This window comes from Salvelinus alpinus, chromosome 1 (genome assembly GCF_045679555.1).
Source record: "Salvelinus alpinus chromosome 1, SLU_Salpinus.1, whole genome shotgun sequence".
Classification (NCBI taxonomy): domain Eukaryota; kingdom Metazoa; phylum Chordata; class Actinopteri; order Salmoniformes; family Salmonidae; genus Salvelinus; species Salvelinus alpinus.
In genome coordinates this window covers 103929881-103952406 of record NC_092086.1, presented here as the reverse complement: position 1 = coordinate 103952406, position 22526 = coordinate 103929881, and the positions used below count along the sequence as shown (strand labels likewise).

Below are 22526 nucleotides of genomic sequence, written 5' to 3'. Positions count from 1 at the left end.
CATAATATCATTTAACAGTATGCATGAAGGTATAATAAATGTGGCAAAAACGAATGTAAACGTTAACAAATGATGAAGGCACGGTGGCTTCAACATAGCGCACCTTATTAGAAATCTAGTGTATATATAAATAATTTGGTGCACCGCGGCTCAGGTTAATACAATTTGTCTCGCTCTGTAACCCTCATTTACTCAAGTGTTTCCTTTATTTTGTCAGTGACCTACCTAGTTGTTGTGTAGATCTATCACACGCTGAGCGCGAGTCCGGAAGTACTTCGATCAATGACGCGCCATGTGGTTGTCAAGGACTGCGTGACGTTATTATGGGATGTTAGGGGTGAAATGGCGCTCGGCGCGGTATTTTGAACAATCGTCTACGTTTCTGTGCTTTTTACTGATATGTTGCTCCGCCTGTATGGACCGGTGAAGGAGTATGTACGTTAAGGCGTTTCGAGACACTAAAAATCATAGCTTCAAGGGGAGAAACAAACCACGTAAGAATCTGTTCGCTGTGTGAAAGGGGCAATACTTTGTGTTGCTGCTGGCTAGGCTTGCTAACGTTAACTAGCTAACAGCTGATGATATCAATTTGGCCAGTTAGCAGACAGCTAGCAGCATATTAAGATACAATATATAGTAACGTTACAGTCAGTAACGTTGGCTGTAGTATGTACTTACAAACTGTGGAAATACCTTATTCTAGTTAGCTAACGTAGCTTTGTTATAGGATTCATGTTGTTGAAGCGATATGAAGTTGGAAAATATCCATTAACTTTATTCACCATTCATTCGGATAAAGGAAACTATCAACGTTGTATATATTTCATAGCTAATTATTATTTTACTGATGTTTGAGTGTTACATTGATTATTCAGCCTGTAGGTTTGTGTGATTATAATGACATCAAATTCATTGCAAATGCAGCCCAATAGATAGTTTCCAGCACCCCGACAGATGGACAGCAATTTCTGATTTTGTTAAACCAGTTTGCCATTAGGGCCTGTCATTGTTTAGCTTCCAGAGGTTAATGCCGCTGTAGTAATCCTTTCTATTCAATATTGGCTAGACAGAAAAATACCTTCCTAGTATAGTCTGTGTGTCTGCTTTGTGAAATGGCTTGAAGGCAGCTGGGGCTTTGACTGTCAAATAGTCAGATGATTACGTCGAGGGTTCCTCTCAAGGTTTCTTTCTTCCAAAAGGAAGTCATATCCCCATTTTATTTAGGTCTCTGGGGGTTTGTTCTTTGACAAATGACTATTAAGCGTTGGTCTAATGAATGTTCTTATTCTACATTTGAATAGGTTTACCAAAAACACATAATAACAGTACACCAGTTGTTTACAAATGTGGACATTTGACAGAATTGAGATGTATTATTCGTGACGTTATTTACGTAAGTTGTATAGTTCTACACAGTACACAGAGTATCATGCAAGTATTTACAGGCTCATATGGCTTGTTACAGTAGGTGACACAAGGCGGAGAACTCTTCATATTATTACTGTGTTGCACTACCAGGTAATCTATCGCAAACTGTGACCCCATTACTTTATTGGTAAACAAGATTCCTGACATGGGCGTTCATATCTATTGCTCGTGCTTCCTCTCATCTCTTTAGTTGAACTCATGACGAGGTGAAAATGGCGGATATTTCGAAATCCAACCCGGCCTGAAAATAGAAACGTAGCTAGCAAGCTATAGCTGGTCGTTTTCACAGTGCTGCTCCTGTCACAAATTCATGATTTTGACAGGCTGCTTAATAGTTGAGACAACAAGAAGCAGGCCCCGATCATATATCCTATCGAAAATTGAGGGGATGAACATCGACCCCCTCCCCCTAGTTGATCAACTTGTATAGTATCATATCTGTCTTATTTTGCGTATACCGGAGGTAGGACAAAGATTTATTTTCTGGGATGTCCAAAGCGGCCTAGCCAAGCTAACTAACCAGCTATCTACACCTCCGCTATGCAATCCATGACATGTTAGCTAAACTATTTAATTTGCACCGTTCGAGATTAGGCGGATTTTGTTGCAAAGTAGGCTTTTGATCTAGTTGTGTTGCAATCAAAGTTAAGATCATAACGTCGTTGCATAAACATGTTTGTTATTGTTCTTGGTGGCTAGCTAAACTAACGTTAGCGTATTCGGCGTCGTTTAGCTAGCTAGTGTTAACGACCATAGAAAGCACGGTTAGTTACCGCTGCAGATCCATTGCAACATTGCTAATGCTAGCTAAACAGATTATTTATGAATTTATACTGTAACGTCAAGTACTTGATTTTGCATTGCCTGTGTGTGTGTTCTGTAACACCCTTTTCATTGCTTATGAATTCATCGCTGTCTTTGAAAGTATTTGGTGTATTTGCGCTTGTGTTTTTGATAGTAGATGTATACATCTAATATATTCACTAATGTCACACTGCATGTTTTGGCTGTATATTGTGACAATAACATCATTCAAATCCATGGTGATTTTCGCCTTCCATTGTCTTTGCAGTGGTGTCTGTGTGTGCAACATCAAATGCAGGAATTGGTCATTCAGTTTTAGGCATCTCACTGTATTTTTTTCACACTAAAAAGAAAGAAATACTTTTGTAATTGTTCTTGGTTGCCTAACAATTGCTTATGGGCACTAACCAAGATGCATAAAAACTATTGTTAGAAATGCACGTTTATAGCCCAAGTAGCAGCTATCTATATCTGTTTTATAGTGTACTGGTACTTTCCTGTCAGTCATTCTACTGAAAGAAAAGTTGTTTTACACATCCAATAGCTTGGTGGAGCTGTTGGACTGACATTCTGATGCTTCCTGTTCTGTCTCCAGCAGTGACTGAGCTGAGTGTAAACCTGCAGACATGGACGTGGTGTCGCCAGAGCTGAACAGTCTGCTCCCTGATGAGATCATGGACACAGAGGCCATCATCATGGATGACGACCCCCCCTCCGAGTCCCCTGCAGCCTCTGGCCAATCACAGCCTAGTGACGACTCACCAGTCCCCATGGATACGGATGTGCCCGCTGTCCCAGAGATTGTAAGCCTGTGTTCGGACGCCCCTCCAACCCAGCTGACCCAAGCCGGGACCACCCCCACAGGTTCCACCCTCTGTAGCACCACCTCTGCTACCCAGCTCCTCCTCACCTCTTCCACGGTTTCATCCTCCTCCCTCACCTTGCGACCCACCACAGCCTCCACCCTAACCTCAACCACCCCTAAAACCACCAGCAGCCTCTCCCGGGTTAGTCTCACCTCGGGGGGCTTACAGAAGCTCTCAGCCCCCTTCACCCTCTCAGCCAACCACCAGATCATCCTCAACAAGGTGGCCTCATCCCCAGGCGCAGACATCACCAGGTCCCAAGGCACCACCACTACTACCACTACTCCAGGGGGCCAGCAGTTCATGGTGACGGCCATAGGGAAGTCTGGCCAGCCTATTGTGCTGCAGCTGCCCCACACAGGCTCCAAGTCTGCCTCAGTGCAGGGTCTGGGGGAGGCCAACCCGCAGCATTTCAAGGTGGTGACGGTCAGCTCCGCCAGTCAGGTATCCACCCTGCAGGCCCAGCAGCTGAAGACTGTACAGGTGAGACCTGTTTGTTTACCTGTTTATTGACTTGTTTTTGTCTCAAGAGTCTGGATTCTTTGCAATTCATCAGAAAGTAATTCTGTTTCTTTGCTATGCTGTGCTCACATTGTGTAGTGGGGAGATATGTTATGTGTTGTCATGAAGAGCCTTATAAGGCTGGAAATCAATCCGCAACTGTAACCCCTCCACAAACACCATATGTGATCATCTTCATTTCAAGTACACTCACATGCATTTACTTGGTTGGTGAAAGGAGGGGTTACAATTCCACATCATTGCTATTTACAGAGAGAAAAAATACATTTATTGGCATGTCCAAACCTAAGTGTTGAAATTATTAAATAAACATATTCAGAAGCAAATACTGTAACAATTTTTTATGGTGGATGATGTTGACAGGCTTTATAGGTCTGGGCTTTATCTCTAAGCTGTAGTTTGTGCAGTGAAGGTAAATTAACATATTTCTCAATAGATTGCTCAGAAAACTCAGGTGTCGTCGGCTGGACCAATCAAGTTTGTCTTTACTAAAGCTGTCAACAACAAAGGTCTGACTGCCCAGACATCAGTATCCAATGTCATTACAGGTAATCCCCTTGACATGCTCTTCATATTGACATCTTCATAGAAAGAATGCTTGGTTTGCAATGTGCCACACACACCCATGGATAGCTGCGTAATTGAAAGTTCAGCCTATTATAACAGCTTTGAGCCATAGAAATGTATATAGACTTTGATCCCTGCCTCAACTGTTTCTGACCTCATCGTTGTGATTCTGTGCCCTTCCCTAACCCCACCCACCCAGGTCGGGTCCTGTCCACAAGCAGCCCAGTGACCCCCCCGCGGACCATCACCCTCTCTGAGACCCTCGGCTCCAGCTCCAGCAACAAGATCGCCATCTCCCCCCTCAAGTCGCCCAGCAAGGTCAGACATGCTGCCACTCAATCCCTCTGACCCCACTTTGAGTGAGGGAGAGGGAAGCAGTGTAGTTTCAGGGTCTGACATTAGAGTGGCCTATTGGCCCGGGGCCAGTAAACGTATTTCCAGTCAGTGGATCTCCTTTTTGCGTTCCAGTTCAACGTATACTTGCTCTGTTGCAGTCTACCATTGAAGACTACATACGTAGAAGTCATGTTATTTGTATTTGAGCAATATGATTGGCCATTCATTAAAGCACCACCACGCTGCCGTGAGTCACAACGTCTACATGAGTTGATGCCATCAAACGGCACACGTGAGCTGTCCAGAGCAAAAACAAGCACCCATCAATCTACTCACTCAGCTTATTTATTTTAACTAAGGAAAGTGATTTACAAAAGTGAACATACTAGCAATATACTGGCTACTGTTGATAGTCTGCAAAAAGACACCTTAGCATTTGTCTTGGATAGTCTACCGTAGCCAGGTCGATATCTTTTGAACCCAATTCTCTTAAAGGAGCATCGTCCTATTTTGAGATGTAAAAAAATAAATAAAAAAATCCTCTCAAAGGGACATACTTTAGAAACAAAAATGAATGCAGTTAATACATTTTAAATTCTAAAGAATAGAGTAATGACTTGCATTGTACAAAACGTTAGGAACACCTTCCTACTATTGAGTTGCCCTCAGAACAGCCTCAATACGTTGGGTATGGACTCTACAAGGTGTCGAAAGCGTTCCACAGGGATTCTGGCCCTATGTTGACTCCAGTGCTTCCAACAGTTGTGTCAAGTTGGCTGGATGTCCTTTGGGTGGTGAACCATTCTGGATACACACAGGAAACTGTTGAGTGTGAAACCCAGCAGCATTACAGTTCTTGACACACCCAAACCGGTGCACCTACTACCATACCCTATTCAAAGGCACTTAAATATTTTCTTTCCCATTCACCTGCTGAATGGCACACAAACACAATCCATGTCTTAAGGCTTGAACATCCTTCTTTAACCTGTCTCCTCTTCTTCATCTACACTGATTTAACAGGTGACATCAATCAAGGATCATAGCTTTCATCTGGTCAGTCTATGTCATGGAAAGCGCAAGTGCTCATAATGTTTTGTACACTCAGTGTATATTACACCACTTTTTAATACATATCATAATAACCAAATATAGCATATTTAATAGCTGCATATAGAGAGAAAGCATGCCAACCTATAGGCCCCACATGACCCCAATCCATTTAGAAACTATTCCATGTCTGGGCCAGTGAGTGGGACCCTGAGTTTTCTCCCATTTTGTGTTTGGATGACAACTTGGAGCTATTGACATGTATTAGTAAACATATCATTCCGTTTTCTCTTTGTGTGACAGTTGACAGTGGTGTCGGTGGCCTCACAGGTCCCCAACTCCCCTCACAAGTCAGTGTCTCTGCCTCTCAACATGGCCCACCTGGGACATCAGATACTATTACAACAGTCTACATCCACCTCCCCAGCCAAGGTAGTCTCAATCCATTCTACTGCGCAGCTACAACTAGCCTCTATAACGGTGTTTCTCAATTGTGGTCCTCTAGGACCCCCAGAACTGCACATTTTTTGTTTTATTCAAACACTGGAACACCTGATTCAACTAGCCAACTAATCACCAAGACCTTGATCATCAGGTATGCTACTGCTGATGCTCTTGGAAATAATATTGACCGTTTTCTCCCCTCACAGACCATGAAGCCTGTGCAGACTGTGACGGTGGGAGGGGTGGGCGCCCCCCAATTTAAGACCATCTTTCCCCTGTCCACCCCGTCCAACGTGCAGCAGATCCAGGTGCCAGGCAGCCGCTTCCACTACGTCAGGCTGGTCACTGCCACCACGGGCAGCAGCACGGGACATGCCGGCAGCCCCATCACTAACTCATCCATGACAGGTAGGAGCCAGACTCCCAACTCACCATCCATACAGAGTGGCAGGGAAAGGATTTTAGGTCCAAACAGTGCAATAAATATACAGTGTGTATATAATGACCTGTTTTCCTTCCACAGCCAAGCCCATGGTGGTCAACACAACCCAAGTCAGGATGTCTGTCCCCATTGTCCCAGCACAGACAATGAAGCAGGTGAAACACACGCGACACGAACACACTACTTGCTTACAGATTGAATTGCTCCCCTAATCATACATTCACTCAGCCACAACAACATGTACTATCAATAAGATGAGTGTAATTGAACTAACCTTCATTGTTCTCCTCTCTCAGGTGGTGCCTAAGCCCTTGACATCGTCAGGCCAGGTGCTGACCACTCAGACCCAACAGAGGTTGATCATGCCCGCCACATCGCTACCCCAGATTCAGCCCAACCTCACCAACCTACCCCCGGGCACCGTGCTGGCGCCTGGCTCTGGGAACATGGGCTACGCCGTGCTGCCCGCACAATACGTCACACAGGTACAGGGCTGGTATGTGTGTTGAATGCATTTTAAATGTGTGTGTCTGTGCTCTCACACGTCTCTCTCTCCCTTCTCCAGCTCCAGCAGTCGGCGTATGTGACTCTGGCCAGCAGCTCTGGGTTCTCCACCCCTACAGGCATCCAGACTCAGGCCAGACTGCCTCTCAATGGGTAAGCACAACACCACACAGGAAATCCCCAGCTGGAGTATGATCTGTGGTTTGATGGCAAAGAAGTCCTTGTCAGTATAAAAACAAAACTGTTTGCGATAAAGCACCTTTGTTTTTTTTGAAGGTTTTAAATTCCTTTTGATATGAAATGTTATGACAACATTGTTATAAACTCACTGCCCTGACTAATTATAAGCATATTCCCTTCTCCCACAGCTTATCAACATCGGGCGCTGCCTTCAGACCACGGAAGCCCTGTAACTGCACCAAGTCTCAGTGTCTCAAACTGTACGTACTATAATCATTTACAGGGAACTCAACCTACTCAACTATTGATGTTTAACAGGATTCCTGCTTTAAAAAGTAAATGTCCTGTATTTAGACGTGTAGATGTCATTTGAGATGAACCTCTAGCTGTCTATGTTGTGTCTGAATGCTCTCTCTGCAGGTACTGTGACTGCTTTGCCAACGGGGAGTTCTGTCAGAGCTGTAACTGTACCAACTGCTTCAACAACCTGGAACACGAGACCGACCGAGCTAAAGCCATCAAGGTGAGGAACAAGACATCAGATTTGACTCAACTTTATTTGTCTCACCTTATTCTTCCTTTGTGTGAAAGAAAAGCTTGGTGTGACAAATGTCCTCTTTGATTCGTGATATGATTTGGCCTTGTGTAATACAGCAGACAGTTATTTATCTGTCTCCTTGCGTACAGAGTTGTTTTAAAAGGAGTGTATATTTTCCCCAGGCGTGTCTGGACCGTAACCCGGAGGCGTTCAAGCCGAAGATTGGTAAAGGTAAAGAGGGCGAGTCGGACCGCAGACACAGCAAAGGCTGCAACTGTAAACGCTCAGGCTGCCTGAAGAACTACTGCGAGTGTTACGAGGTGGGTCTCTCTCTCTCTCTCTCTGTCAAGCAAGTGAAATGGTACAAGCAGTAAACATTACTCTCACAAAAGTTTCAACGCAATGGAGATGTCATATTATGGCTATGTACAGTGTTGTAATGATGTGCAAATAGTTAAAGTACAAAAGGGAAAATAAATCAACATAAATATGAGTTGTATTTACAATGGTGTTTGTTCTTCACTGGTTGCCTTTTCTTGTGGCAACAGGTCACACATCTTGCTGCTTTGATGGCACACTGGTATTTCACCCAGTAGATATGGGAGTTATTTTCAAATTCTTTGTGGGTCTGTGTAATCTTTTTATTAAATGTTTTTATTTAACCTTTATTTAACTAGTCAGTTAAGAACAAATTCTTATTTACAATGATGGCTTACCGGGGAACAATGGGTTATCTTCCTTGTTCGAGGGCAGAACGACAGATTTTTACCTTGTCGGGGATTCGATCCAGCAACTTTTCGGTTACTGGTCCAACCCTCTAACCACTAAGCTACCTGCCGCCCCAATCTTAGGGAAATATGTGTGTCTAATATGGTCATACATTTGGCAGGAGGTTAGGAAGTGCAGCTCAGTTAACACCTCATTTTGTGGGCAATGTGCACTACGTGCCTACGGCGGCTTCTCTCAATAGCAAAGCTATGCTACTGTCTGTACATAGTCAGAGCTTCCCTTAATTTTGGGTCAGTCAGTTTAGGGCCAAATAGCATTCTAGTTTATCTTTTTTTTGTAAACTCATTCCAATGTGTCAAGTAATTCACTTTTTGTTTTCTCATGATTTGGTTGGGTCTCATTGTGTTGCTGTCCTGGGGCTCTGTGGGGTGTGTTTGTGTTTGCGAACAGAGCCCCAGGACCAGCTTGCTTAGGGGACTCTTCTCCAGCTTCATCTCTCTGTAGGTGATGGCTTTGTTATGGAAGGTTTGGGAATTGCTTCCTTTTTAGGTGGTTGTAGAATTTAACGTCTCTTTTCTGGATTTTGATAATTGGGGGATATCGGCCTAATTCTGCTCTGCGTGCATTATTTGGTGTTTTACGTTGTACACGGAGGATGTTTTTGCAGAATTCTGCATGCAGAGTCACAATTTGGTGTTTGTCCCATTTTGTGAAATATTTTTGTTGGTGAGCGGACCCAGACCGTAGAGGGCAATGAGTTCTAAAACTGAGTCAAGTATTTTTTTCCCAGGTCCTGACTGGGTTGTTGATTTTTATGTTCCTTTTGATGGCGTAGAAGGCCCTTCTTGCCTTGTCTCTTAGATCGTTCACAGCCTTGTGGAAGTTACCTGTGGCGCTGATGTTTAGGCCGAGGTACGTATAGTTTGTGTCAATTAGGGTGTGCAGGGTGAATACGTGGTCTGTTGTAATTGGAGAGTCCAGTTGGTTCTGGTAGTCTTTAATAGCTGATTGTAAGATTAGTATTTGATCATGTACATGTTTTTTGCTGTTTGAATTTTGTTATAGAGCCAAAAAGACTGGAGAAGTGGTTATCCATGCATCTCTGTTTTGAATAGATGCAGTGCATTCTGAAAGTATACAGACCCCTTGACTTTTTCCACATTTTTGTTACGTTACAGCCTTATTCTAAAATTGATTAAATTGTTTTTTCCCCCTCATCAATCTACACACAATAGATGACAAAGCAAAAACAGGTTTTTAGAAATTTTAGCAAACGTATAAAAAATAAAATGGAAATATTACATTTACGTAAGTATTCAGACCCTTTACTCAGTACTATGTTGAAAAACCTTTGGCAGCAATTACAGCGTTGAGTCTTCTTGGGTATGACACTACAAGCTTGGCACACCTGTATTTAGAGTTTCTCCCATTCTTTTCTGCAAATCCTCAAGCTCTTTCAGGTTGGATGGAGAGTGTCGCTTGTCGTATAATATTCTAATCAAGTGAGAAAGACTGTCATTTCTTCAACAATCATTTTTATTTAATATCGATTAATTATTGCGATAATGAAACTGGCGACCCCACACTCTTGAGTGTTGGACGGAGAGCTTAAACTTACAGAAAAATGCAGTGTTCTTATATAGTAGATCTAAAAATGCTTAGTCGTGGCTGGTTCCACCCCTCCCATGTAGATTGAGGGGCATCATAAGCCACCTTGGGTTTATCTTGTGGTTATCTGCACTGGGTGTTTTACCCACAACCTCACTTTTTCTAATCATCCTTGTATCTGGGAAACTATGAGTGGATTGTTCTACTCCTCCAGGCTCTCTCTATCTCGGGTCACACACACCACATCTTGTCTATGGAATGCAGCATACCACCCTGCATACCACTGCTGGCTTGCTTCTGAAGCTAAGCAGGGTTGGTCCTGGTCAGTCCCTGGATGGGAGACCAGGTGCTGCTGGAAGTGGTGTTGGAGGGCCAGTAGGAGGCACTCTTTCCTCTGGTCTAAACAAAGATCCCAATGCCCCAGGGCAGTGATTGGGGACACTGCTCTGTGTAGGGTGCCGTCTTTCGGATGGGACGTTAAACGGGTGTCCTGACTCTCTGAGGTCATTAAAGATCCCATGGCACTTATCGTAAGAGTAGGGGTGTTAACCCCGGTGTCCTGGCTAAATTCCCAATCTGGCCCTCAACCATCACGGTCACCTAATAATCCCCAGTTTACAATTGGCTCATTCATCCCCCTCCTCTCCCCTGTAACTATTCCCCAGGTCGTTGCTGCAAATGAGAACATGTTCTCAGTCAACTTACCTGGTAAAATAACGGTAAAAAAAAAAAGTCTTTAGCCATCATAAATCTATTGTCAGCTCAAGTCCCAGATGCCCAACTCAGTCCCACAGACGAGAGAGTACACATCAAAGCTATTCGATGCATAAACAGTGTTAAAACATACTCTTGTCATTCTTCTACCATTTGCTGCACAGCTATTTTCAGATCTCTTTCTAGAGATGTTCGATCAGGTTCAAGTCATGGCTCTGGCTGGGCCACTCAAGGACATTCAGAGACTTGTCCCGAAGCCACTCCTGAGTTGTCTTGGCTGTGTGCTTAGGATCATTGTGCTGTTGGAAGGTGAACCTTCACCCCAGTCTAATGTCCTGAGTGCTCTGGAGCAGGTTTTCATGAAGGATCTGTACTTTGGTCCGTTCATCTTTCCCTCGACCCTGACTAGTCTCCCAGTCCCTGCTGCTGAAAAACATCCCCACAGCATGATGCTGCCGCCATGATGCTTCACCGTAGGTATGGTGCTAGGTTTCCTCCAGATGTGACGATTGGCATTCAGGCCAAAGAGTTGATCTTGGTTTCATCAGACCAGAGAATCTTGTTTCTCATGGTCCGAGAGTCCTTTAGGTGCCTTTTGGCAAACTCCAAGCAGGCTGTCATGTGCCTTTTACTGAGGAGTGGCTTCCGTCTGGCCACTCTACCATAAAGGCCTGATTGGTGGAGTGCTGCAAGGATGGTTGTCCTTCTGGAAGGTTCTCCCATCTCCACAGAGGAACTCTAGAGCTCTGTCAGAGTGACCATCGGGTTCTTGGTCACCTCCCTGACCAAAGACCTTCTCCCCCGATTGCTCAGTTTGGCTGGGCGGCCAGCTCTAGGAAGAGTCTTGGTGGTTCCAAACTTCTATTTAAGAATGATTGAGGCCACTGTGTTCTTGGGGACCTTCAATGCTGCAGACATTGTTTTGGTACCATTCCCCAGTTCTGTGCCTCGACACAATCCTGTCTCGGAGCTCTATGGACAATTCCTTTGACCTCATGGCTTGGTTTTTGCTCTGACATGCACTGTCAACTGTGGGACCTTTTTTTATATAGACAGGTGTGTGCCTTTCCAAATCAAGTTGTAGAAACATCTCAAGGAAGGTCAATGGAAACAGGATGCACCTGAGTTCAATTTCGAGTCTGAATGCAAAGGGTCTAAATATTTATGTAAATACGGTATTTCTGTTTTGTAACAACAACAAAAAAGTCCATAAACCTGTTTTCGCTTTGTCATTATGGGTTATTGTTTGTAGATTCGCTCTGGATAAGAGCGTCTGCTAAATGACTTAAATGTAATGTAAATGTAAATGTAGATTGAGGATTTTATTTCATCCATTTTAGAATAAGGCTGTAATGTAACAATGTGGAACATGTGAAGGGGTCTGAATACTTTCCGAATGAACTAACTCTTCGTGTTTGTTTAGTTTGTTCCAATTTTCCCGGAAGTGGTTAGATTCCATGGATTCTTGAATTACATTGTGTTGATATCTGACGTGCTGTTCCTTCTTTTTCTGTAGTGTTTCAATGATTCACCATAGTGAAGGTGTAGGCTCAGGTTTTCTGCATCTCTGTTTTTGGTTGGACAGGTTTCTCAATTTCTTTTGTAGGTTTTGCATTCTTCATCAAACCATTTGTCATTGTTTTTTATTTTCTTAGGTTGTCTGCTCTCAATTTTTAGATTTGATAGGGAAGCTGAAATGTCAAATATTCTGTTTAGGCTTTCTACTGCCAAGTTTACACCTTCACTAAATACAGTGACATGTTTTATCCAGGAAGTTATCTAAAAGGGATTGAATTTGCTGTTGCCTAATTGTTCATTTTTTTTGGTAGGTTTCTACACTACTTTCATTCCATCTATAGCATTTTTGTTATATTGTGCAGTTCCTTTGGCTTTGATGCCTCTACTTGAACAGAGCAATATTCAATCATAACTATGATTTTGCTGATAGGGGTGTCAGTGGGCTGACTGAACACTCTGAGAGACTCTGGGTTGAAGTCAGTGATAAAGTAATCCACAGTACTACTGCCAAGGGATGAGCTGTAGGTGTACCTACCATAGGAGTCTCCTCGAAGCCTACCATTGACTATGTACATACCCAGCGTGCGACAGAGCTCCAGGAGTTTTATTTTTTTATTGAACCTTTATTTAACTAGTTGTGACTGGTTTTTGTTGGTTGTTGTGTCTAGGAGGGCATACTGTCGCCTCCAGGTAGGTATTTCTCCCTGTGTGCTGAGTGTCAGGTTCTTGTCCAGTTCTGGCACCTAGATCACCACAGACTAGTACATGTCCCTGGACCTGGAAATGGTTGATCTCCCCCCTAGGATGGAGAAGCTGTCTTCATTAAAGTATGGGGATTATATTGGGGGAGATATACAGTGGGGAGAACAAGTATTTGATACTTTGCAGGTTTTCCTACTTACAAAGCATGTAGAGGTCTGTAATTTTTATCATAGGTACACTTCAACTGTGAGAGACGGAATCTAAAACAAAAATCCAGAAAATCACATTGTATGATTTTTAAGTAATTAATTTGTATTGCATGACATAAGTATTTGATACATCAGAAAAGCAGAACTTAATATTTGGTGCAGAAACCTTTGTTTGCAATTACAGAGATCATACGTTTCCTGTAGTTCTTGACCAGGTTTGCACACACTGCAGCAGGGATTTTGGCCCACTCCTCCATACAGAGCTTCTCCAGATCCTTCAGGTTTCGGGGCTGTCGCTGGGCAATACGGACTTTCAGCTCCCTCCAAAGATGTTCTATTGGGTTCAGGTCTGGAGACTGGCTAGGCCACTCCAGGACCTTGAGATGCTTCTTACGGAGCCACTCCTTAGTTGCCCTGGCTGTGTGTTTCGGGTCGTTGTCATGCTGGAAGACCCAGCCATGACCCATCTTCAATGCTCTTACTGAGGGAAGGAGGTTGTTGGCCAAGATCTCGCGATACATGGCCCAATCCATCCTCCCCTCAATACGGTGCAGTCGTCCTGTCCCCTTTGCAGAAAAGCATCCCCAAAGAATGATGTTTCCACCTCCATGTTTCACGGTTGGGATGGTGTTCTTGGAGTTGTACTCATCCTTCTTCCTCCAAACACGGCGAGTGGAGTTTAGACCAAAAAGCTCTATTTTTGTCTCATCAGACCACATGACCTTCTCCCATTCCTCCTCTGGATCATCCAGATGGTCATTGGCAAACTTCAGACGGGCCTGGACATGCGCTGGCTTGAGCAGGGGGACCTTGCGTGCGCTGCAGGATTTTAATCCATGACGGCGTAGTATGTTACTAATGGTTTTCTTTGAGACTGTGGTCCCAGCTCTCTACAGGTCATTGACCAGGTCCTGCCGTGTAGTTCTGGGCTGATCCCTCACCTTCCTCATGATCATTGATGCCCCACGAGGTGAGATCTTGCATGGAGCCCCAGACCAAGGGTGATTGTCCGTCATCTTGAACTTCTTCCATTTTCTAATAATTGCGCCAACAGTTGTTGCCTTCTCACCAAGCTGCTTGGCTATTGTCTTGTAGCCCATCCCAGCCTTGTGCAGGTCTACAATTTTATCCCTGATGTCCTTACACAGCTCTCTGGTCTTGGCCATTGTGGAGAGGTTGGAGTCTGTTTGATTGAGTGTGTGGACAGGTAACGAGTTCATACAGGTAACGAGTTCAAACAGGTGCAGTTAATACAGGTAATGAGTAGAGAACAGGAGGGCTTCTTAAAGAAAAACTAACAGGTCTGTGAGAGCCGGAATTCTTACTGGTTGGTAGGTGATCAAATACTTATGTCTTGCAATAAAATGCAAATTAATTACTTAAAAATCATACAATGTGATTTTCTGGATTTTTGTTTTAGATTCCGTCTCTCACAGTTGAAGTGTACCTATGATAAAAATTACAGACCTCTACATGCTTTGTAAGTAGGAAAACCTGCAAAATCGGCAGTGTATCAAATACTTGTTCTCCCCACTGTAGGTAGCTACCTCTTGGGGGGAGCATAGGTCTGATTAGGCTGGGCCTATATAGGGTGTGGCCAGCGTTTGTTTGGGGGGGTCTCAGCTGGTTTGGGTAAGGGCTGTGGTCTGGGTGTAGGTCCTCTTGGTGTGGCTTCTCTTGATGCAGATCCTTCAGGAGGGGGTCTCGCAGGTCTGGGATGGTGTCTTGGCGGGATATCTGTTGCTCCTGTGTGAGGTGCTGGGGCTGCGGGATTGCTGCCTTGTAGAGGTGAACCTGGTCGTAAAGACTGTTCAAGTCCAGGGTGGTCCTTATATGGGTGGACTATAACGTTGTACTCTGTTCTATTATATGTTGCACGCCACTTTACATCAGGGGTGGCCAGTCTTATCCCTAAAGGGGTGGGTGCAGGCTTCTGGTCCGACCTACTAGTAGCACACACCGTTCTTGGTCACGCCTGCTTATTTATTGAGACTCTCTCTGCCAGGCCAAGATCATGTGCTCGTCTACCTGTAAGTGTGTGGGCTGTAAGAACTTTGAGGAGAGCCCTGAGAGGAAGACTCTGATGCACCTGGCCGACGCAGCTGAGGTCAGAGTTCAACAACAGACGGCAGCCAAGACCAAGCTGTCATCACAAATCTCAGACCTGCTTACACGGACCACTCCCGCCATCACCAGCGGAGGGGGGAGGTAAGACTCACTCCTTCTCTACACTCGCCCTCTGCAGCCTCACCCCCTCTCCTCAACGCATCTTCTCTAGATTTATTTTCTCTATCCTTAACGCCTCCTCCCTCTCACCTCCCTCTCTCCAGCCTCGGCTCCCTCTCTCTCCAGCCTCACCCCCCCCCCCCTCACCGGCTCACTCCCTCTCCAGCCTCGCCTCCCTCTCTCACCGCCTCCCTCTCTCCAGCCTCGCCTCTGTACTCCCCATCTATGCTGTATCTTGTTCTAGAACAGTGGCTAATCTCTTCATCCTCTCTCAACCAGGATGCCCTATACGTTTGTGACGAAGGAGGTGGCGGAGGTGACGTGCGAGTGTCTGCTGGAGCAGGCTGAGCAGGCAGAGCTGAACCAGCAGCCCCAGGCCACCGCAGAGAGGATGATCCTGGAGGAGTTTGGACGCTGCCTCATGAGGATCATCAGCTCGGCGGGCAAGACAGACTGTCCCTCCATCAACTGCTAGGCTAGGTCCATGGGCTCTCTCGATTTGCCTCTCACCCAGCGCAGAGAGAACTCGTGCCTGGGAGACTGAAAGGGTGGCCCCCTTTCTCCCCAAGCTCCAGAGCTAAACATTGGGACTGGCGAGTGGTGGTGACCCCTGGGAGGTCCTTGGTTTCTCTGTCTCCCGGGCTAGCTATCCCCATAGACATTGGATTGGGAGGAGAGTAGACTGCCCCGTCAACTGTTATCTAGCTAGACCCAGCACCAGGAGGCAAGGACAGCCCTGTGCACTGCTTACCCACCCTCAGAGCTCTAGCGTTGGGAGAACTAAGGGACATGAATTGCTATAGCGCTGGTGCTGCTCCTTCTTCACAGTTAGTGGGAATAGCCTTGGCTGAAGGGAGGGGCTGTCCCCATGCCTGCCTGAAAAAACAAGGATTGTGGGAGAGACTCGGCAGAGATAGAAGTGCAAGGGTAGAGCAAACGAGCGGGACCAGGATTTGGGTTTTAACCAGTTCTTGGTTTCGGTGCACCCTCTTACTGAGTGGAATAGCACAGTTTGTTTGTGTTTGGAAGGGGGTTGTTTTAGACTTACCATGCACACTTTTTGATAATAGGTATTTTTACATGTTTTGTTTTTTCTTCTAATGTATTTTTCTTCTACCATCCTATCATGGCTCTGTTTGTCCCTCTTTCTCCCTCTCCTTCTCTCTGGTGTGATATTAACATGTTTTAATCATTTCTGATGATTCTGGATGCAGAGGAGGATTCTTCAGTTCGTAGCCCAGGTTCTAATCATGATGCTGATCTCTCTACAGTAGCTAGCTTTTACTGTAGCCCACAAGATACCCCCACTATTTATTTTCCTCAGCCAGTGTTTCAACTTGTGCTTAGCAAAATGTCTCAGAACAAATTCTAAATTCCCACTTTTGATTTTATCATGGATATGGATTCTATTTGCCATTTTTAAACAACTAATTGGTAAGTATTTGAATTTACATTCACCAAACTGGGTTTTGGGGTAGCATACAGTCCTGTTGCTGACACTTTCAGGTAGGGTAAAGTTTCACAATATCAAATCCAAGTTATTTGCTCTGCTAAAGTGCTTATGGTACTCTAAACTAAATTAATTGTGAAGGTATGAAAGTTCTCTACTTTTATTAGGTACATAGGAATATTGGAATCTAAGTGCCCCTACTTTAACTTCTTTGTGAATAACAAAGATGTAGAATAATGTATGTAGAATAGTGCACACACATCCATGTTGGATCACTGTCGAGCCAGGGGCAGATTGTTTGATTGGATAATGAATCTAGCCATAGTATCACAGTATGTCAGGAACTATTTTAGCATAGCAGAGTGCCTTTAGTCTACAGTGAGCTGATGATTGGGCATGGTAACATTGTTCTACAACGTCATCATGGATTAGGATACCAGGTAACACATGATTTGGCCTCTGTGTGTGTCACACTAACTCTGCCCATCAAGTGTGTTCAACAGCATCTGGGTCGTGTTTTTAAAACCCGTTATATCATGTCCACTAGTCTGGCTAACACACAACTCTCAAAGTCCTCCTGACTTCAGTCTGGAATGGCTCTTCGATGTCGGCACAATGCTTCGATAATGAAGAGGGCTGTGCCTTTACTGGCTGGTTCTCTTCCGTATTATTCTCACTCAAACACCCACATGCATGGCCACACAGCCCCCCGAGTGCTGCCCCTTCCATTACAATGGTTGTATTTTAAAAACAACGAGAGGTCTCGACCTCTGAGGGGGAAAAATAACATTTGATTGAACCAATCAAAGCCATCGCTCAATTTCTGAGTGAATATTGCATTAACGGCCTTCTTTCCAGACCAGTGTACAACAGCTGTCCCTGTGCTGTGAGTCATGTGGGTCGTGCCAGCCAGGCTACATTTCCCCCTCACAAAGCCAATCCCTCTTTATGTTTTTGTATTGGGGTGAGTCTTGTGTGTGTTTGGGTGTTGTTTTTAAAATACTGTTATTAGTTGTAGATTTATTTCCCCCAGGATACCTTTGCCTTACATTCCCCACTCTGCTCAGGGCATTGAAGGACTTTTACTACGTTGTCAATTGTTTCCCCCAATGTTGTTGAAGAGACACACATACTTATTAAAACACATTTAAGATCTATCAAAAAGCAGGCGTTTGTTGATATAGATTGCCCTTGTCCTAAAGAGTCAGAGTATGACCATGTTATACACCATCACACATCCTTTTTAAAGTTGTAATCATCCCTATGCACTGAAAACTTTGTTTATTGTATGGATGATCTTGCTGGATGCTAAAGTTATTACAAAATTGCTGTATAGGAGCATCAACAATTGGTTTGAGCAGCATGATGCATCCCTAATAAAACACATTTCTCTAGGCCCTGTTCAGGAGGGTGCAATGTTACAGAACGTTCAGATAGAAATGTATTGTGTAGAACTAATACAGTGGTATTTCAAGTAGAGGATTGGAATTGTCTGCACTATATGTTACATTTCTATTTGTAACATTTGTTGAGTCTCCCCTCATTGAATACAGCCCTAGTATCTATTGTCAACCCACAAAGTGGGACGTTTCAAAGGGCTTCCAATAGTTGAGCACAAACAGAACGCTGCTCTGAAAGTGCTCTGCTCAGCTCACTCCCTCAATCTGATGTTGAAAGGTGGTGGGAAATTGTTTTTAGATTGTCTTCGAACAGAGAAATGTAACAAAAAATACATTTATATTATCAATAAAACTAAACAGCAAAGTTGTGCTCTGTGAACAGAAAAGTTCCTATCAAATCTATATATTTCAGGAGAAACCTAGCCTTCTATCAGGTAACCTAAACCATGGCATCTGCTAGTACTCTGTACACTAGACAAAACAATAAACCTTCTTTGTACCTTCTCAATGTTTGCAATACCAGGCTTTTTTCACTGAGGGTGTCTGTACTGAACTGATCTGTGTAAATCTGTTACCTGCTGCCCCTCCATGTATAAAAGCCCCTGTGCAACAGCTCAGTAGTACTACTTGTATTTTGGTTGTTTGATTGTATATCGTATGTTAAGTGACATTGTCTGTATTACTTTTTAGGTGAAATCATGTTTGTCTTTTTTCTTATGTCACCATTCTTGTAAACATCTCTTTCTGTCTGCAATTATTTATCTCATGTTATCCTGACTATAACACAGTATCACCAAAATTAAAGTACTTTTAATTATTTTCAGATTTATATTGAGTAACGTGTATGTAAGATGTTGTGACTGTAATGTAAGCAAAATACAAAGCAAATACAATTTATACAGTTCTGTAAAAAAAAATGTTTTCTCAATCTTTGCACTAAATTGCAGTCATAATTTACTAATTACATAGAATAGGGCGATCAGATATTGTCATATTTCTGATAAGCCAATTTTCAGATGTCTGATTGTTTTAGACAGTAACATGAAGTTGATTTGTACGTGATTGATGCTATGCTTTAACACTACACTGTAATTGTAACACTTAGATGTGTAAGATATTTTACAGAAGTCCCGCATTTCTCGTGTTTTTCCCACATTGCTTTGCTGTGTATATAATGCGCATGCACGAGTTTTTCTCGCTTCCCTTTTATGAAGAGAAGAGCGAGTGAGTATCTGGCAAGTCATATGAACATAACCTGAAGATTGTCGCCCTTGTTGGCGAGATAACATAGCATTTGAGGCATATCTCCGATTTATAGTTCAGTAAGTTTTCTTCAGTGTTGTAACAGCAAGCTAGCTACTACTAGCTATGAAGTGTTAGCTAACGTTAGCTATATATAGCAAGTCCTGACCAATTGGCTATCAATATCATATTTCTTATCCATCGTCTGATTTTTAAATATTTGCTGTTCACATCATGAATCTCTGATTACATGTTTTGTTTACAACTATGAGGACGCGTAGTTAGCTTCATTATGTATCACAGGTCAGGAGTTTAACTTCGTCTCTGTGCGCTGTGCTCGTGGTCTATAACTTGGCCTATGCTTGATCCAAGAATATTGCATGTTACATTATAATGCATCAACTTGTTTACCTTTTCTATAGTGTCGTTCGATACACTCACAGGATGGATGACAAAATGATACAGGATACGTGGTAAGATGCCAAACTGGCTACACCGTCAACTTGAGCCTGAACACTAACTTACAATGTATTGAGGAATGACTGAAGTGTTCTGCACCCATTTTCTCGTCCTATGATTAAAATCTGTATCTGCTGTTCACATCATGAACCATAGTGATTAATACTACATTATTATGAGGACATGTGCTCTAGCCTATAATTTGTCATATTTTGACTGGCTTTGATTATACTGTGTTTTAACCTTCATTTCAATTTTGGCACAGATCCAACAGAATGGTCTCTTCAGTGCTGAGCAACAATACACTGTATGTATGATACGTGTGTGTATTTGTATGTATGTATATACCGTACCAGTCAAAAGTTTGGACACCTCATTACATTTTCTAATAAAAAAAAAAAAATCTACATTTGTAGAATAATAGTGAAGACATCAAAACTATGAAATAACACATGGAATCATGTAACCAAAAAAAGTGTTTATTGTCCTGTTGTCCTCTGCGGCAGAGGTAACTCGGCCTTCCTTTCCTGTGGCAGTCCTCATGAGAGCCAGTTTTCATCATAGTGCTTGATGGTTTTGCGACTGCACTTTTGCGACGACTCTCGGCCAATTGTGTGCCGCCCTATGGGACTCCCAATCACGTCCGGTTGTAATACAGCCTGGAATTGAACCAAATCAAATTTTATTTGTCACATACACATGGTTAGCAGATGTTAATGCGAGTGTAGCGAAATGCTTGTGCTTCTAGTTCCGACCGTGCAGTAGTATAACAAAATACTGCATAGTTTCCTAGGAACGCGAAGCGAGGCGGCCATCTCTGTCGGCGCCGGAAGTCAGAAGGATATGTAGTGACGCCTCTAGCACTGAGATGCAGTGCCTTAGACCGCTGCGGCACTCATGGCTTAAAGTAATGATGGACTGTCGTTTCTCTTTGCTTATTTGAGCTGTTCTTGCCATAATATGGACTTGGTCTTTTACCAAATAGGGCTATCTTCTGTATTCCACCCGTACCATGTCACAACAACTGATTGGCTCAAGTGCGTTAGGAAGGAAATAAATTCCACAAATGAACTTTAAATCAGGCACACCTGTTAATTGAAATGCATTCCAGGTGACTACACCATGAAGCAGGTTGAGAGAATGCCAAGTGTGTAAAGCTGTCAAGGCAATGATTGGCTACTGTGAAGAATATAAAATACATGTATTTGTTTTAATACTTTTTTTGGTTACTACATGATTCCATGAGTGTTATATCATAGTTTTGATGTCTTCATTATTCTACAATGTAGAAAATAGTAAAAATAAAGGAACCCTTGAATGAGTAGGTGTGTCCAAACTTTTGATTGGTACTGTCTATGTATATTTGTGTGTATGTGATCTGGTGGTGAGAGGAGCTATAGGATGGGCTCATTGCTGCTGGAATGGAATGTGGTTTCCGTCTGTTTGATACTGTTCCATTCCAGCCATTACAATGACCCTGTCCTCCTATATCTCCTCCCACCAGTCTCCACTGGTGTGATCTGGGTCAATCATCAGATAAAATCACAAAATCTAACCCAGTCTTCCATCCAAGTCTGGGAGGGAATATTATTCAACTTGATTGATGTTGCAGTCCCCAATGTTTTCAATTATGATTTTTTTTGGCTGCATATTGTGTATCTTTTTTAATTTCGTGCTGACATCCCTCTTCACACTAACGATGAGATTGTGTTTTTCTCCAGGCTTTGCAATAGGAGTGCCCTGGGCGGTCTCATGTTTTCATAGTAAATTGACTACAAAGATGGCACTGGATTCCTTGTGAAACTACAGTACAAATGTATATGAGCATTTCCTATCCCTTTGTCCAATGACAAATGTTTGGGGAAAACACTACAAAGTATGTCATTTTGAGTGACTGATTATTTCAGAAATGTGTTTTGTCTGAGTGTTGTCTTGAATAGAACATTATGAAATTGAATTTCTTGTGCCAATGAAGGTTTCACAAACTCAATTGAAATGCATCTAGGGAATTGTATTGTTAAATTCAGTTGCTTTGCTAGTAAATCAAGGTACGTTTTTGTTTTTTTTGTTGAAAAAAGTTAACTATGGTAGCATGAGAAGTTGAGTGGCCAGGACCAACGTGTGCATACACACAATACTATGCAATGAGAGGAAATGCAAAATGCAGCTTTCCTTACAATGTTACTATGGACGGATTCACTTTATTCAGAGACTTTTGTCTGATGCAACATGGTGAAATGTTAATATATATAAATCATGTAGATTCCAATAATGAAGTTGGCAGGGGGTGCACTCTAGTGTGAAGTATGCAAAAATTGTTTGCTACACATAACGTACAGTAGGCCTAAAGCGAATGAGTTAATGCATGTGATTGAACATATGGTCTACACAGTACAAAATGGTCAAGCCACGTTCCCCGGAAGTGCCTGAAGAAGGGGGAGATTATATTGGTCCCGTGAATATTTGTGGTTGATTGTGCCGCGTTGATGGAGCCGAAGACCAATTAGCGTCACCGCAGCAACATTAAGACTTCCGCTGTTACGATTTTGTCTTCAAAATAAACGTGGAAACGTATATGATGCGAAATA

The 22526-nt window shown here is 43.2% G+C and overlaps 1 protein-coding gene across 4 annotated transcripts; it reads left to right on the top strand.

Annotated features, from left to right (window-relative positions):
- The first annotated feature begins 312 nt into the window (after positions 1 to 312).
- LOC139537508 (protein lin-54 homolog) lies at positions 313 to 22512 on the top strand. Of its 4 annotated transcripts, none has more exons than XM_071338924.1 (17): positions 313 to 494; positions 2831 to 3581; positions 4057 to 4168; positions 4387 to 4505; positions 5877 to 6005; positions 6224 to 6425; positions 6541 to 6614; positions 6756 to 6944; positions 7025 to 7116; positions 7332 to 7403; positions 7564 to 7666; positions 7864 to 8001; positions 15167 to 15369; positions 15667 to 19559; positions 19902 to 19952; positions 20204 to 20245; positions 21660 to 22512. In XM_071338924.1, the coding sequence occupies exons 2-14, from the start codon at positions 2859 to 2861 to the stop codon at positions 15860 to 15862; spliced, it is 2352 nt and encodes a 783-aa protein (XP_071195025.1). In that variant the 5' UTR covers positions 313 to 494; positions 2831 to 2858; the 3' UTR covers positions 15863 to 19559; positions 19902 to 19952; positions 20204 to 20245; positions 21660 to 22512. The 4 variants fall into 4 exon arrangements, with proteins under 4 accessions (XP_071195025.1, XP_071195005.1, XP_071195033.1 ...); XM_071338904.1 differs by having other exon boundaries at positions 2828 to 3581; XM_071338914.1 differs by lacking the exon at positions 313 to 494 and adding an exon at positions 1691 to 1891 and having other exon boundaries at positions 2828 to 3581.
- Positions 22513 to 22526: the final 14 nt, after the last annotated feature.

Bases quoted from the DNA above. Each gene is read 5' to 3' on its own strand.
- LOC139537508 (XM_071338924.1), top strand. From the start codon at position 2,859: ATGGACGTGGTGTCGCCAGAGCTGAACAGTCTGCTCCCTGATGAGATC. The intron at 3,582-4,056 runs GTGAGACCTGTT...ATTTCTCAATAG, and splicing joins AGCAGCTGAAGACTGTACAG to ATTGCTCAGAAAACTCAGGT. The intron at 8,002-15,166 runs GTGGGTCTCTCT...TCTCTCTGCCAG, and splicing joins ACTACTGCGAGTGTTACGAG to GCCAAGATCATGTGCTCGTC.